The 14,932-nt window shown below is 45.5% G+C and overlaps 2 protein-coding genes across 2 annotated transcripts; one reads left to right on the forward strand and one right to left on the reverse strand.

Annotated features, from left to right (window-relative positions):
• Positions 1-5,894: 5,894 nt before the first annotated feature.
• LOC124683180 (E3 ubiquitin-protein ligase RGLG4-like) lies at positions 5,895-8,497 on the reverse strand. The gene is made up of 9 exons (XM_047217745.1): positions 7,861-8,497; positions 7,679-7,763; positions 7,439-7,579; positions 7,126-7,337; positions 6,959-7,038; positions 6,770-6,875; positions 6,412-6,678; positions 6,235-6,291; positions 5,895-6,083 (listed from the first exon to the last, which is right to left on the reverse strand). Exons 1-9 carry the CDS (start codon positions 8,044-8,046, stop codon positions 5,997-5,999), a joined length of 1,221 nt encoding a protein of 406 aa, XP_047073701.1. The 5' UTR covers positions 8,047-8,497; the 3' UTR covers positions 5,895-5,996.
• Positions 8,498-10,501: 2,004 nt separating this feature from the next.
• On the forward strand, positions 10,502-12,847 carry LOC124683181 (coiled-coil domain-containing protein 12-like). Its single transcript, XM_047217746.1, has 5 exons — positions 10,502-10,608; positions 11,520-11,630; positions 12,114-12,246; positions 12,338-12,452; positions 12,556-12,847. Exons 1-5 carry the CDS (start codon positions 10,502-10,504, stop codon positions 12,615-12,617), a joined length of 528 nt encoding a protein of 175 aa, XP_047073702.1. The 3' UTR covers positions 12,618-12,847.
• The last annotated feature ends 2,085 nt before the right edge of the window (positions 12,848-14,932 follow it).

Below are 14,932 nucleotides of genomic sequence, written 5' to 3' on the forward strand. Positions count from 1 at the left end.
CTGTGGGCTTCCTCCTCCGCCACCCAAGCTGGCCAGTGCTGGGCATCCCCGACGGGGACTCGGGGACAGCGACGAACAAGGCCCGGTCGGCTGGAGCCTCGACGCACAGGCGCGGGGGTCGTCGTCCGCAATCTGCGTGGATGATGGCATCGGCCGGGCCGCGATGGCCGCCCGCGCCTCCGCGAGCCTCCTCGTTGGGTTCGACCCTCTTATTTATCGAAAGTACTACGATACACCCCCTATACTTGTGGGTCATCATCTCCCCAAATAGGTGTGGCTGCTAGCCACCTTCTGGTGTTGCGGTGTGGAGTTCTTCTGTTCTTCCTGGCCGGCCGAGGTGGCGAGGAGGAGAAACAGTGGGGCGCCAAAAATGCAGGAGCTTTGGCACCTCTGGCCAGCCGTGGCGGCGAGGAGAGGCGAAGCAGGCCCTGGGTGACCCTGCCGTTCAACGGTGGTCTCTGGCCTCCAGGCGGGGTCTTCTTCAATAACTGGATTCTTCTTCAAGCCTATCTTCTCTGCCTGCCTCCTCCTATCTGTGGCAGGATTGAGTCTGATGGCGGGCAGCTTTGTATTGATGGCATTGGTGAAGAATTTCCTGCTGCTAGATGCTTCCCTCCCTCCAGTCCTAGTCCTCTGTCTGGCGCCGAGGTGGTTAGGGATAGAGGAATTGACTGGGTGAGCCGAAGCATCTGTCAGCAGTGGAGTTGGGAAGCTATTTTTTTGAGCATCACCTCGGCGGCGGATGTTATTCGTCCGACATCCAAGGCCAATCCATGGCCTATCCAAAAGCCGGTGAGATCCGGCGTTTCAACCTCCTTTGTGAGGCCCTTTCTGAGGTCTGCAGTCGCATACTACGGCGGCATAGAGGCAAGTGGCTCCGTCCCCGCCTCTGTGCATGAGGGCATCTCCAGCGGCGCAACGCATTTCGGACACCCAAAATGTCTGCGGGTGTCCGTTTGCGTCGCCTGGCGGACGCGGAAATGGTCGCGCGTCTGTTTGCGTCTGGGGCTGGCTCCAGCGGGGCGACGCATATTCAGCCCAGACCAGAATTCAAAAAAGAGGACGGAAACAAGTTTGCACGAAATTTTACAGCCGCAAATTAAGGGCTGAAACAAGTTCATCACACTTTGCACATGTCACGGCGCAAAGTGGAGTCCAAAATGGGCACAACAAGGCCTGAAGAGCAATAAAAAGTCCAAAAGGAGGCCAAGGTGCTGGGCGCCGGCGATCAGGCGTCTCGCGCGTGGATTTCGGCACGCCTCTTCGTGAACCATGCCCTGGTGTCGTCGTCGACGCCGCTCAAGTCGGCAAGCATGATCATTGTGTCTTCTGCACGCAATTTGGCCTCGGCGTCTGCCTTTTTAGCCTCGACGTCCAACCTTTGGACCTCAATGACCTCCTTCGCGAGGTTCTGGTAGATAGCAGTTGCGGCCTCTTTTTCCAGACGCCTCTTCTCGTCCCTAACAACCATGGCGGCACGGTTGTCGGCCATTATCTTCTCCATGCTCTGGGTGAACGCAATGGTCTGCGCCTCCCGGACAAGATCGGCCTTGGTAGCCTTATGGCCTCGTGGACGAGGTGGAAGGGCTGGATGGCCTTGATCGTCGTCTTCGCCGTCGAGGTTGATCGCTGTCCCATTCCTCACAGCTTCGTTGTAGGCCGCAAAGCTTGTCATCCACTTGTTGTTGTTCTTGAGCGGGTCCCAGCAATGGACCATATGGTAGCCCTTCTTATGCGTCGCCCTGAACTTCTCCAAGGAGCGGGATACCTGCAATCATAGCCGTCAATGATGTACATACAATGATGCAAATAGTGTAGAATGATGTTGGTTGTATCGTGTTTACCACTGTCATGACGCCAGCGCCGCTTACGGGGTTGTTAATAGCATGTTCGACCGCCGAGCAGAACTTGCTTGTCTCTTGTTTGATGTAGTTCCATCTTTTTCGGAGGGACTCTTCCGTCCGAGGGCTTGTGATATGGTAGGGCGGGTGCATCCTGGTCTCGTTGTACTGCTGCAAGACCTTGGCCCAATAGACCTTGCCCTTTTGCTGCGCGCCATTAATACAATCATGGGTCGTTGTCAGCCACGCTTCACACAAACACTTATCCTCGTCGTCGACGAAGCCTTGCGTCCTGCGGCTCTCCCCCTTCTTCTTCGTAGCAATGTCAGGCTGTGTTGGCGCGTCGTCGAAGTCGTCCACGGACACGGCTGTTGGCTGCGTCTGCTGGGTGGCGAACAGCCGTGCGGTTTCGATGTCGTCTGCATCTTGCGTTGCTGCCCAGTCATCTTGCGTCCCGGCCCGATCATCGCGAACGAAGTCGCCGCCGTAGATAATTTCCTGGATGTCTGAATCATGGCGGTCCTACCAATAGTCCTACGAACGACCAGACATCAAACGTATGATACACGTCACTCGCACACATTGACAGAGCTCACGTACCGGGTCGTCCATCGTCGGGGCAGGCGGCGTCATTTCGTCGAACAGGATGCGGGGCTGCGGCATGCTCTCCTCCGGCACACGGCGCGTCTTCTGTGTCGCGCCCGGGCAGGAGTCACCGCTTCTAGGCGTCCGGTTGAGGTCGGGAACCGCCGCCCCGATCAACTTCACCGGCGGCAGGCCGGAGGCGAACCGCGACGCCGCGTGGCCATGCAAGGGAGCGGGAGTTCCAGGGCGCAGCTGGGAACTTACCGAGCTCACCGACGAGGCCGGAGGCGTGACGCGGGCCATCCCCATTTTCTTGACGAGCATGTAGCCCTCCGCTAAGCTCGGACGGAGGGCTACTTGCGCGACGCCGGCTTTGATCTGCATCTGCCAGGCCTACTGGTTGGCGGCCGCGGCAGTCTTGATCTTCTGGTTCTTGCGCCGGTCGCGACGCTTCGCGGTCTTGATGATTTTCTCCTCCAGGGAGAGCACCTTCTTTGCCGCCTTCGGCTTTGCCTCCCGACCGCCGCCGGTGGCGGCCCGCTTTGCTTCCGCCGGAGCTGCAGCCTCCATTGTGGCTATGGTCGTGGCTACGGGGGAGTGTGGGGCGGCGGCGGGTGCCAGGATTTGCTTCGCATCCATTGCGGTGGCTGCGGCGGCGAGGACGTCCATCGCTTCTGGACTGCTCGCGCCGGTCTAGTTTGCAATTTCGCGCAGGGAATGGCCAGTGGCGGGAATAATATCGGCCTCCTGCTACTGACGCGCGGGTCCTACGTCTTTTTCGGCGGACACTCCGCGCGACCGCCGAGGGTCCGCGGAGACGCAAACCTGGCGCATATTTGGGCCAGGTTTGCGTCTCCGCGGACGGCCCGGTCACTTTGCGTCGCCCCGCTGGAGCAGACCCCATACGCATTTCCGGTCACGGCGGACGAAAACGGTCGTTTGCGTCGCGCCGCTGGAGATGCCCTGACAGCAGCGTAACCGATCTCCGGCTCAGCGGTGGGGAAAGAGAAGGATCGGATTGCGTTTTCCCATTTCTCAGTGATGTCTTTTCTGTAAATGCTAGGGACCTATATTTTTTCTCTAATCTTATGGGATCCTTTGTACTAATTTGTACCTCCACCATTTGGAATTAATGAAAAGCTTCCAAGCCCTTCGGGGCACTCCTTGTTCAAAAAAAAAAAAGCAATCAGCACACATCACGTATTCCCTTCATAATTACGCACTTCGAAAAATAAGTTTAACTACAAATTTGGTCAACAAAATATGAGAATATGCCACAAAAAATTATACCATTGGATTCATATTAAAAAAGGTTCTCAATAATATAATTGTGTGATATATATCTTATATTTTGTTTGCGAAATTAGTTGTTAACGTTTTTCTCAAAATATGTAATTGCCCTGTAAACCGGTATGGAGGTAGTACATTGTTTTACTTGTACATGTTAGTAGAAATATTACCTTAGTGATTCAAATATTCATTGCAATATTAATAATCAAAGTCGGAAAGTTTTGGCTACTTGTTTTCCAAAATGCCTTTATTTACAAACTAAGTTAAATTCAGAAATAAAAAAAGTTAAATTGAGCTTCTAAGTTAACCTCTAAGAATAAAACAGGACGGAGATAATGTTATATTGGTTGTCCCAGTTATGAGGAGTGAATTAATCTATGTTAGAATAGAACGGTCCTAGTTAACAATCAATTGTATTTTTTCTTTTTGCCAAAAATAGATGCATGTTAGGATTTACTCATTCTCACGTGTCGGTAATTTGGCAGGAGAAAAACATACAAATGAATCACGTGAGACTGTAACATGTGTACTTACAAAGTAAACATGCATCAAAATAATAACTAATGAAATGTGGAAAGCTACAAACTTGTACGCACATGGTTAATCTTTAACACTATGACCTAGGATACCACATGATCTTGGGATTTTACCATAAGACCAACTCTAGTGTTGCAACCAATCATTTTGGACGAGAAAAGAGAGCACATAAGACCAACTGAAGACATCACAATGATCAAATTTAAATAAATTTTCTCCCTTGAACAACAGAAATTGTTTAGCCGATTATAAATAATAAAAGTCAATTTCTAACCATGTGAATATAGAAAGGTAGAGATAAAAATTAACATGTGGTGTTTATTTTATTGAAGAAATTATATTTGGTTTCTAAACTGATTGTGTGGTCCACAACCTACATTGTAGAAAATTTGCAGACTAACTCAAGCATATGGATGACATGATATTGTAACTTTCGAATAGATATCTTTATCTAATTTTTAAAATCTAGATTTAATATGATAACCACCCATTTGCACTTAATGTTGATTACCCCACTGCCTAAGACTTAAAGTAGTTTATTTTGAATGTTGGTAGCTCTCTATCATTACTATTGCAGTTTTATTGTTTTTATTATTGCACTTTCTTACGTAGTATTTCTCTTCTAATCTTATTACTTTACAATCTTAGTGTTTCTCTTCTAATCTTCTTAATTCTTATTGATCTTTGAGTTGGCACTCATTGTGATAATTTCCCCCTTAGCACTTGTAAGTACATTTAAGTCCAAAGCCAAGTTCATTGATTGTTTGTGGGAAGGTACAACACCGCATGCAAGATCCAAGAGCGATGGGCTTTTGTTTGAGTACGAAGTCTGCAAATTACTTAGTCATATTGGTTTATGCACTCTAACACTTATTGTGCCTATGTCGTTTTTATAAGTATATATGAAGAAAATATCCCAAATGCAGATACTTCCAGCTACTCGTGATAATAATGTTCAATGTAATATACAGGAAGAAAATATCTCAAACTGAAGATACTTAAGAAATCGTAAATTACTAGCGGCTGAAAGAATCGTACAAGAATATAACTAGCAACTATAGTAACATCTAAGATAGTCTAATTTGGGACAAACCATCTTAATCAAGCTAATTAGTCGTGACATAAAAAAAGTAAGTAAATTTGGTTTATGTACATAGACACTAGTTTTGCCAGGGAACCACCATCAGAGCTCAAATGCCAAAACAAATGAAAAATTCATGTTGTGGAGTCTAGGGTAATGCAAAATTTAAGTATATTGTTTGCAATGGACGATATATGGATGATAGATTTATAGTCTTGTCAATTGAGTTTTTCTCTACTATGTTGAGAGGTTATACACTACTTATTGATATATAAGTCTGGTTGTTTCAGAATTAGAGCCATGATTTATGCAGGGATAAAAAATGCTCTCTCTCTCCATCTCTCGTCATGATTTGACGAGTGTGTTTGAGGTTTGGGTTGTTTAGTGGGCGGATGAACTCTAGTGGTAGAGGTGCAAAGGTACTCCCCTCATTCATTTCCTTTCTTCTATATGATACTGTACATAGGAGACTACAAAATAAAATCTTACTCGCATGATGGTTATGGAGCTTCCCATAACTCATACTTATAACAAATAAACAAGGGTAGAATCAAACAATCGAATAATTCAGGAAGCCTGATGAGTATCGACAATTAATCGTAGCATTTCCTTTGCACAATGCTTCACATTTGGAACAAATACAAATATAGGTTTGGTTGCTATCATCCCGAGTATAGCCTCAGCTTGGACCGTACTGTCTCTCGACATATTGGGCATCTTGTAAGGTTCTCCCCACACTCCCTGCAACACTGTCGTTGGCACACAAATAGGAAAACAAAATATAAATACATTTCCATTAACTCGCATTTCTTTCAAACTATAAGAAGGAACTATATCTGAACATTTGTTTAGATTGCAGGCTTGAGTAGAAATAAATCAGTTCTTACTACTATATCTTACCATGTGGCCACAGCCAAATGCTAGATCCTTGGCATTGGTCAAGCAGATCGGGCACACCTGCATTCACATTACACAAAGAGGCATTGCTGTGTAAGCTTAGTTTGTTCAAGAAAGGTGATATGAATATACTCCTGCGTGTCTGATCGTAACACGAAACTTGAAAATCCCAAGGCTAACCTGATCCTCTCTTGGCTCCGCCGGCGCCGTGGCGTTCGCGCCGCTACCTTCCCGCCTCAACGACGACGGCTGCCTCTGCGCAGAGGCCGGCAGCGGTGGCGGAGCCGGCACGACCCTCTTGGCCTTCCCCGTTGTCCGGCCAAGGATGCCGAGCTCCATCGTGGCCTTGTACTGGATGGGCACCTCCATGAGCGCCGCGAGCGCGAAGGCTGACTCCTTCTGCTGCAGCGTCGCGTTCCTCGACATGATCGAGGTGAAGTTCACAAACTGTGCATTCATGATTCATGCATGTGAGTCGCATTGTACTGCTTCATGTTCAGAGCTCGGATCGATTTCAGTGGTGACGACGTATGTTGACCTGGAAGTTGTCGAAGGCGCGCGTGGGAAGCTTGTCGTCGAACTTCTGCATGTCCTCCCATGGGCCATCCCCAACTCCGACCAGCACGATTGACAACGGGTAGGAACTAATTAAGATCGAGAAGAGTCAAAATTTTCGTGTTAGGTTCAGTCAACCATAAACCTAACACTATCAACTGTCGAAGATCACCTGGCCATGACAATGGAGTCCACAGTTCTTCTCTCTTGAGGGCTCAGCTCGCCATCGCTCGTATCAATACTCCTCGTGACCTGCAAGGGGCGGGCTCGGTAGTCGGTACCAAGAAAAATAAAGATGCATTTGTTGGTGCATAAGTTGTTGAGTTTCAGTTCAGGCACCTGGCCATCGGCGACGATGACCAGGACATGGTACTGCCCTCCGGTCCTGTCCACGATGTCGACCGCGGCCTCCACGATCGGCGCGAAAGACGTCGGCCCTGACAGCCTGAGGTGCGGCACGACGTTCCGGTAGCAGGCCAGCACCTCCTCGAAGCCATGGCACGGCGAGTTGTCCTGGTGGAAGCTGAAGACGTTGTAGTCGTGCGTCGTCGCTGCAGCACACATATGCAAAGGAGGAACACCATTGCTCCTGAGAAGGTGTAATGAAACAAATCTCGATTATGTGTCGATCAACGTAGCAAGGAGGACTGACCGTCGCCGAAGCCGAAGCAGGGGATGAGGTTGTCCTCGTCGAAAGGAGCGAGGGTCTTGCCGATGATGCCGATGGCCGTCTCGTAAGGGTTGGGCGTGCTGCCCAGCTTGTGCAGGCTCTGTCCGTTGAACGACCGCTTCCCTGAAACGAACAAATCGAGTCTCTGATCAGACAGACGCACGCAAGAACGAGAACAAGAACACCGTACATATATGAACAGCAGTTAATTTTTGATCTCACCTGTCCATTCATTGCTCTTGGTGAAGTCGATCCCGAGTATCAGGTTCGATGACTCTAGGCCTTGGTCGCGCAGTGCCGCCGTCACCTGAGAAATCAAACGTACGCGTGAAACTGGAATGAAAATTCTGAAGAAATGCTTGGCAAAGAAGAATAATCCTATGAGGATTGAGATGATCGAACACCTGCTCGAGAGAGGTGAAAGTGTCGGGTATGTACGAGTACTTCTTTGACAGCATCGCCCGCCGTCGGTGATCGCCGTTGCCGCCGGTGTTACCCGACAGTCCACGGCTCCTCGTCGACGCCATCCTCTCTGCCCCGGCCGGTCCCCTCTGGTGGCCGCCGAACAGCGCGCTCAACACCCCGCCCATATTCACGTACGCTGCTAGCTCAGGCAGCGATCGACAGGGGAAAGCCCTGCACCGCCCTGTAGTAGTAATACCATGCGAAGGAGGAAGACAAGACCTCCTCCTTCGTCTTCTCTTACTTTATCCGAAGTTGCAGCAAAAGATCAAAGGAACAAGCAAGGCACAGCAATGGAACCGGATTAAGGATTTGGATTGACAGAGGATTCTTTCGTGGAAGAAGATAATTCGAGGACGAAAAGATTTGTATGGCAGCGAAGCTTCTTGCAACTTTCGTGGATCAAAGCTCTTTATGCCATTCCGTGTCAGAAACGGCCGTGATCGTTAAGGAACTTCTCATGGACCGATAGGTTTCTGTTAATTGCTACTTTGTGAGTGCTAAAGTAGCAGATTCCTGCGTGTGTCTTTGTGTGGAGTCCTGAGAGAAAGGAAGGCAATTTGGTAGAGGGGGGAATATTTCTTGGTGCGGAAATAATGCAGACAAAGACATCGTCACCTTGAAGATGTGTTTAGATCATGTCCGTTTTATGTTGGCAAAAAGTATCAGTCGAGATTTTCTTGTTTTCTCTCTTGCAAACTGAGAGGAAAATGCATGACAATCCACTTTGGCTCGCATGTCTTTATATGCCTCCGCCGTGGAAAACACATCTTCAAATGGTAAAATAAAATTTTAAAAATTTTAGGTGTACATCTACATATTTTATGTACGCATATAAAGTTTTATGAAAAAAATATATTTTTTACGACTTGTGTAAAAAAAGACAATATTCACTACCACAAAATGACTTTTCACAAGCATCTTTTATCTTCATTGTCTACGACAAAACTTAAAGTTTTCACAAAATATCTCAGGACATGTGTCAAATACACAAACATGTAGGTTTCACACAAACATTTATTATTTTTGAAAATGTTTTAACAATTCTAAAATGTGTTTTTCGTAATGGAAGCATCTATGCATGTGAGCCAAAACAACGTCTCCGAAAATGCATGCCTAATGCCCATGAATAATTTTAGATGAAATGCACCAAGTGGTGTACTTTAAATAAATACAAGCCCTTGGGGCCGAAAGAGTAACAGATATGCCCCACAGGTTAGCTTAAAGAATACAAAGCATAAATAAAAGTTTAAACAGACCACCACACACACACAAAAGAAACTAACCATCTAACTTCAACCACTTGGACATACTACAAAACACAAGCCCACTGGAGGGTTGTAGTGTCACATGAGACTTTCTTAAGGAGCACCAACATTTTTTCTAGCATAGGAAAATTAGTTCTATACAACAAGCACCACCTTATACCAAAAGATGTTAGTTTGAAAAGACAATCAACAATTGACAAGGAAATTAGCCTCAATAGTAAGCTTATTTCATATATTCCATAGCACCTGGTATTGAGCTGCAAAGTAAATCCACAAAAGAATCTTAGTTTTACCTGACAACCTCTTCAAGATAGCAAAGAGATCGGGAAAAGGATGCAACATTCCACAAGCTTTGAAGCATCTCATGTACATTTTCAAGTCCACAACTGCAAAAAAAAAAATGTTAGCAACATTCTCTTGTTGCCCACACATGCCACAACTCCTAGAGGGGCATTCCTCGGCGGATTTGGTCATTAGATGGCAAGCGGCCATTATCTAATTTGTAAGTGAAGGTTTTTTTTTATCTTTAAAGGTAAGGTTGTCCACCAGATATTCCTGGCGTAAACAACACCAACCCCATGGATGGGTCTATGGTACAGTGAATTAGAACAGCTTAAGGGCTCAAGGGTCCTCGAAAATGGGGCAATATCCTAGTTCATAGACTTCGTACCTCACCAAGTCTCATTGAAAGACTTGTTTTGCCCTATAGGCCATACGCCATGCCAAAATGGAACGGGCACATGGCAATGCGACCAGACCGAACCGGTTTGGATGCGATCATATAGACCTCACCCACCCGCATTTACCAACATCGCAGAACAGTCTTTAATCTCCAGGTGCCACATGCAAAAACAAGTTTTAAAAACATCTTACAGTGGGGTTAGGAGGCGTGCACCGCTTCTAGCTTGTTCAGAGGTGAGCCAATTTTAATTTTGGGAGATGCACTGTCCGTTTCATATAAAACAATTTTAATTTTTTCTTTAGACCTGGCATGGAATTATTTATTTTTAATACTAGAAGATCGAAGAGACGGAACACAAATTCATTTATATCGTTTGTTTTGGAGAGAATTCGAATTCCCATCTTTTCTTTTATTTTCTTTTTCTTGAGGGAAAATTCCCATCCGTTTCCACCTGGACTGGGCCTGGAGCAAGCATTACATTATCTGAGCTGGGAGACCGATATAGAAGAAAGCCTGTACCCAAATTCTTCGAGGCCCAGGAGCCCAACTCAATCTCCCGTCTGGTCTCCGAAACCCTAGCCCAGCCAAGCTGCTACCCCAAGGAGCAGGAACCGGAACCGGACACTGCTCGAGATGGGCGCGGAGGAGGACGCCACCGCCCGCCGCGAGCGCCTCAAGGCCCTCCGCGCAGCCAAGGAGCTCCTCTCCGCCCCCGACGCCGCCCCTGCCGCGGAGCAGCAGTACGGTCTCCCCTTCCTCTCTCCCCCCGCCCCCCACTCTTGTGCTAGGTGTGCTTCGCTCGAGCGAGCGGAACTGCTCTGCCTGCTTGTCTATGTGCGTTGGTATACTGCGAGTACAGAAATCCTCGTAGAATAGCCGGATTTGGTGATACGCATAGCGGCATAGGCGTTTGCCAGGCATAAGAGGTTACTGCAGTTAGCTGTCTACTTGAAACTTCTTCGCCGTGCAAACTAAATTTGGCCTTCGAATTCCAATCCATGGGGCTATGGCTATCCTCAAGGAGGCGTGGTGCTGGAGGGTCCTCCGGTCCCTCGTTAGCAGGGAAGCAAAAGCTGAACATATGGGCTCTAATCTTGTATATGCGTGAAACACAGGAGCCCCTTCTCGCAAGTTTTATGTTGTGCTAGCCTCGTTATTAATTTTTAGCTCTCAGATTAACGCCACTGTTATCCTTAATTGCTGGTGTACTGCTTCATAGCAATAATCCGAAGCAAAACATTCTGAAAAGTTAGAACTGATGGTTGAGTTTTCGGTGCGCCATTATTGTCGGCATTATGTGTACATCTCACATGGAGTCAAGTGCTTCGACACTTGTTGTCTGACGATATTTCAAGCTTTTTAAATTCTAAATGTACTATTCAGATATTCCTGCGTTACATATTAAACCGTGTCAATGAGTGACGAACTGATCACCAGATATTTATTTGATAAGAATACAAAGCATTCTGCTGTTTGTTCTTGCAACTCTGTCTGATCTGATCTCCCAAGACATCTTGATTAGGAGAACTTGATTAAGGACGTACTAGATAGTGGGCTAAACCATGAGAATAATGTATGGATTTAGGAAATGCAAATTATTGTTTCTGTTTCAGCTCACCTTACTGATTTTTGTGTTCGCTGGCTCTGCTAGGAATGGTAAACATGGGGCCACAGAAGAACAGGTAGACCAACCAACAGTACCAGGTCCTGTGGATGCAACCGAGGATGGCTTGAAGGAGTCTGACGGACTTGAAGACAATGGGTATGCAATTGAACGGATGGGATTCACTTACTAGCATGTTTGAGTGTTGTTTGCATTCTACATTATATACTCCATATATACTAATTTGCTGAGTCCTTTTATGTCATTTGTAATATTTGCACCTGACTGAAAATTGGAACTGGTTCCGCATGTTAAATTTCATCATGCTTGTCATTCTGATAAGGCTGGATTGATTATATCTTCACAGCAATGCCTTTCCATGTAAAATCAGTATACATATTAGATTGTTAAGATAGCACATCATGTTAAACATTCACTGGATCGTTGGTCATACTATTGCTGCATGTCCTGTTTATTTACAAGTATATGAAACCTTTATTCCATGCTAGATTGTATATTGTTGAAAAAACAGACCATCATGTGAAATGTCTGCTGGATCAGTGAATAGCTTTTAGCATACTTTATATCTTTTTCATGGTAACTGTATGATTTGTTCACAAGTATGCAACCTTTTTGATGCAGCGAGATGCCACTGAAGTTCAGAAACTACCTTCCTCATGATGAGCAGCTTCGAGGCGGTAAGGTGGCTCCGTTGTCTCTTCCCAAGTTTGAAGATCCAATTGCTGCTGATGCTGCTGAGCCAAAGCAGCTCGAGGTAACACTTCCAGATCCATCAAATCCCACCGTAATGATACAGTGACATCCTGGCATCATTCACGAGGCTAACTCACCATATTTACCTGCAGAACCCTTTCGGGAACATCGCTCCAAAGAATCCAAACTGGGATCTGAAACGGGATGTCCAGAAGAGGACCGACAAGTTGGAGAAGCGCACGCAGAAAGCTCTGGCGGAGATTGCATGTGAGTAGCAACTGGTAGATGATAATTGATTCAGTTTGTTTTCTGCACAGTTTGCCTATTGTGCATTTACTTACTCATGTTGAACCACCCCAACCCTGAGCAGTGGAGCAGCAAAAGGAGAAAGAGGCACTAGAGGAGGGAAGCGATGTGGCAGCTCAAGAGTGAAGCGGTACTGTTGGCGGTCCAAATATTTTCATGGCAGTGGAGAGGAATCAGCTCGGGTCTCAAACCTTCGTGTGTTTGTAATGTGTGGTGTGGGTGATGTAGGGGAAGTGTAGATGTGTTTGTGCACGGTCCATGGATAACACTTCTCATTCAGTATCCAGAATTTTGAGTTGTGCTGATGGTTAGGGTCGAATTAACCGTGCATAATCTGTCTCACGAATTCAATTTGTAGATGGCTAGCCGTGGAGATGGTTAGGGCTGATGCTTTCTTTGCAATTGACCGTTCAAAGGATCAAGAATTATGCTGGGTTCTCGGTTAGTTGCTAACACATTTAAGTTCTGAAATTTGACTGGATATGTGCTGCATAATAATAGTGCTCTTTTCCAGTACCCCTAGACTAAATGAATATGCGGCCTCCATTTCTATTAACCCAGTGGATCATCTCCAACATGTGTACGATAGAGTAACAACTAAAATTGCCTAATAAAAAAGAGAGTAGCAACTTAAAGAGCTTTTCCACTGCATCACGGCTGCTACGATTTGATTATGCTCTAGAACCCTGATCCTTCACTTGGATAGTTGCAAGCGTTCCAAATTGTTTTATATATATATATTCCCTCTATGAACTCCTAAAACGTCTTATATTTAGAAACAGATTTTGTATAATTAGTGTTTGATTGCGTACATCAGTAGATGGTAATCTAAAACTAGTAGCCAATGTTTGTTTCATCGGTAACTCAGGAAAATAATTAAGATCTAACCGTTGATTGGATACATTTTGCCGCCTATTTTTGATCTGCGAGACCAATATATGTTCATAATTAGTACAGATCAATTTATGTTGCAACGACTTGAACTTTTTGTATTGAGAGGCCTGCGGTGATTATTCTCATCTCAGTGAGTCGTAGCTTAGTGTCATGTCATAGCCATGACATGCCATTTTGTGGAATTTATGTCCCCTCAATAGTTTAGTTGCTCTTGTTATTGCCTCTCTCTGAATAGCTTTGCTTGTGGTGCGCTTCTTAATTTTGATCTGCCGATAATTAACAATTCCACACAGGGAACGATTGGTTTTCAGTAAAAGATGATGCTCTTCAGATTTCACTGTTGTGTTATACTCCTGGAATCATGTGGCATTTCATCATTTGTTTGTATCATTCGAGTAAGAAAACTACCGAGACTGGAAACCCCAAGAAGTACTATGCACAATTAGAAATAATTCCAAAGATATGATTGCACTTTTTTTTAAAAAAAATCATCTGAAAGATGATATGGACTTGCATGTGATACAAAGTACATAATATTTTTACAGAGGTTATTATTGCTATCTTCTAATTATTTCTTCATTGTTGGTTGCATGCCATGAATGGCAGTTGGAAGACCTTTAATCAAGAAGGAATATATCTTCTTCTTCTGTATGAATCATGTGAAACGTTAGACAGCCACATAAAAATATTTGGATGCTTTCGGAAGATTGAAATATCTTCAACAAAGGCAATTGTGTAAAATCTGGCACCCATTCGGTAAAAGTCTTAGTGCCACTTTTTTTTTGGACTGGTTTATAGGTTTTCCATCGGAGAAGCCCAAAAGAATATGTCTATCGTAGGTACCTGCACCTGAGGGCTTGTTTGATTTACAGGATTTCTAATGGAATTTTTGGGGAATTTTCGGCAGATATTAAAGCAACACTCAAAATCAATTCGTTTGGTGTTTTGGACTGTTTTAAAAACCAGAAACTTTCAAAATGTTGTGCCAACATTTAATGTAACAAAATTTGAGCAACTCAAAATATCACAAGCACAAATTTTTATGGTTTCAAACGGATGCACCACACACAGATGATTCGCAATGTTAGGGATGTGGTTTTTATTTTAACGCGAAAATTTCTGAGTGAATTTTACAGGATGCAAAACAGCGCAAATTCACTTTATTACAAACTGGGATGTTACAGCTTCTTATAGAGGGAGGATGATGATGAGTGTATGTATATATCTGTGAGCATTTCCTCTATTTTTTAAAGAAACACTCTGCGTCTACTTTTTGATTTTGAATTCCACTCTGCGTCTACTGACACAACCGAAATTCCAACTGAATGCCCAGGACACAGGCCTACCTCCTTTTTTTTTTTTTTTTTTTTTTTTTTTGAGGGTAACACAGGCCTACCTCCTACTCGGTTTCACCCTGCCCGAAGCCCGCAAGGCCTCCGCGGCCCATGTGAGCTCATCTTGCAGTCTGGGCCTCTAAAGCCCAAACCTTCGGCCCACCCTCACCTCACTCAACTCATCTTCCCCAATCAATCGCCCTGCCCCGACCT

The sequence above is a fragment of the Lolium rigidum genome, chromosome 1 (genome assembly GCF_022539505.1).
Source record: "Lolium rigidum isolate FL_2022 chromosome 1, APGP_CSIRO_Lrig_0.1, whole genome shotgun sequence".
NCBI lineage: Eukaryota > Viridiplantae > Streptophyta > Magnoliopsida > Poales > Poaceae > Lolium > Lolium rigidum.

What these genes read in the sequence shown, in the direction of transcription:
- LOC124683180 (XM_047217745.1), bottom strand. Translation starts at nt 8,046, where the DNA reads ATGGGCGGGGTGTTGAGCGCGCTGTTCGGCGGCCACCAGAGGGGACCG. An exon ending in CAAGAGCAATGAATGGACAG is followed by an intron (nt 7,580 to 7,678) that starts GTGAGATCAAAA and finishes TGTTCGTTTCAG; the next exon opens with GGAAGCGGTCGTTCAACGGA. An exon ending in GACTCCATTGTCATGGCCAG is followed by an intron (nt 6,876 to 6,958) that starts GTGATCTTCGAC and finishes GATCTTAATTAG; the next exon opens with TTCCTACCCGTTGTCAATCG.
- LOC124683181 (XM_047217746.1), top strand. Translation starts at nt 10,502, where the DNA reads ATGGGCGCGGAGGAGGACGCCACCGCCCGCCGCGAGCGCCTCAAGGCC. An exon ending in GCCCCTGCCGCGGAGCAGCA is followed by an intron (nt 10,609 to 11,519) that starts GTACGGTCTCCC and finishes TGGCTCTGCTAG; the next exon opens with GAATGGTAAACATGGGGCCA. An exon ending in AGCTCTGGCGGAGATTGCAT is followed by an intron (nt 12,453 to 12,555) that starts GTGAGTAGCAAC and finishes AACCCTGAGCAG; the next exon opens with TGGAGCAGCAAAAGGAGAAA.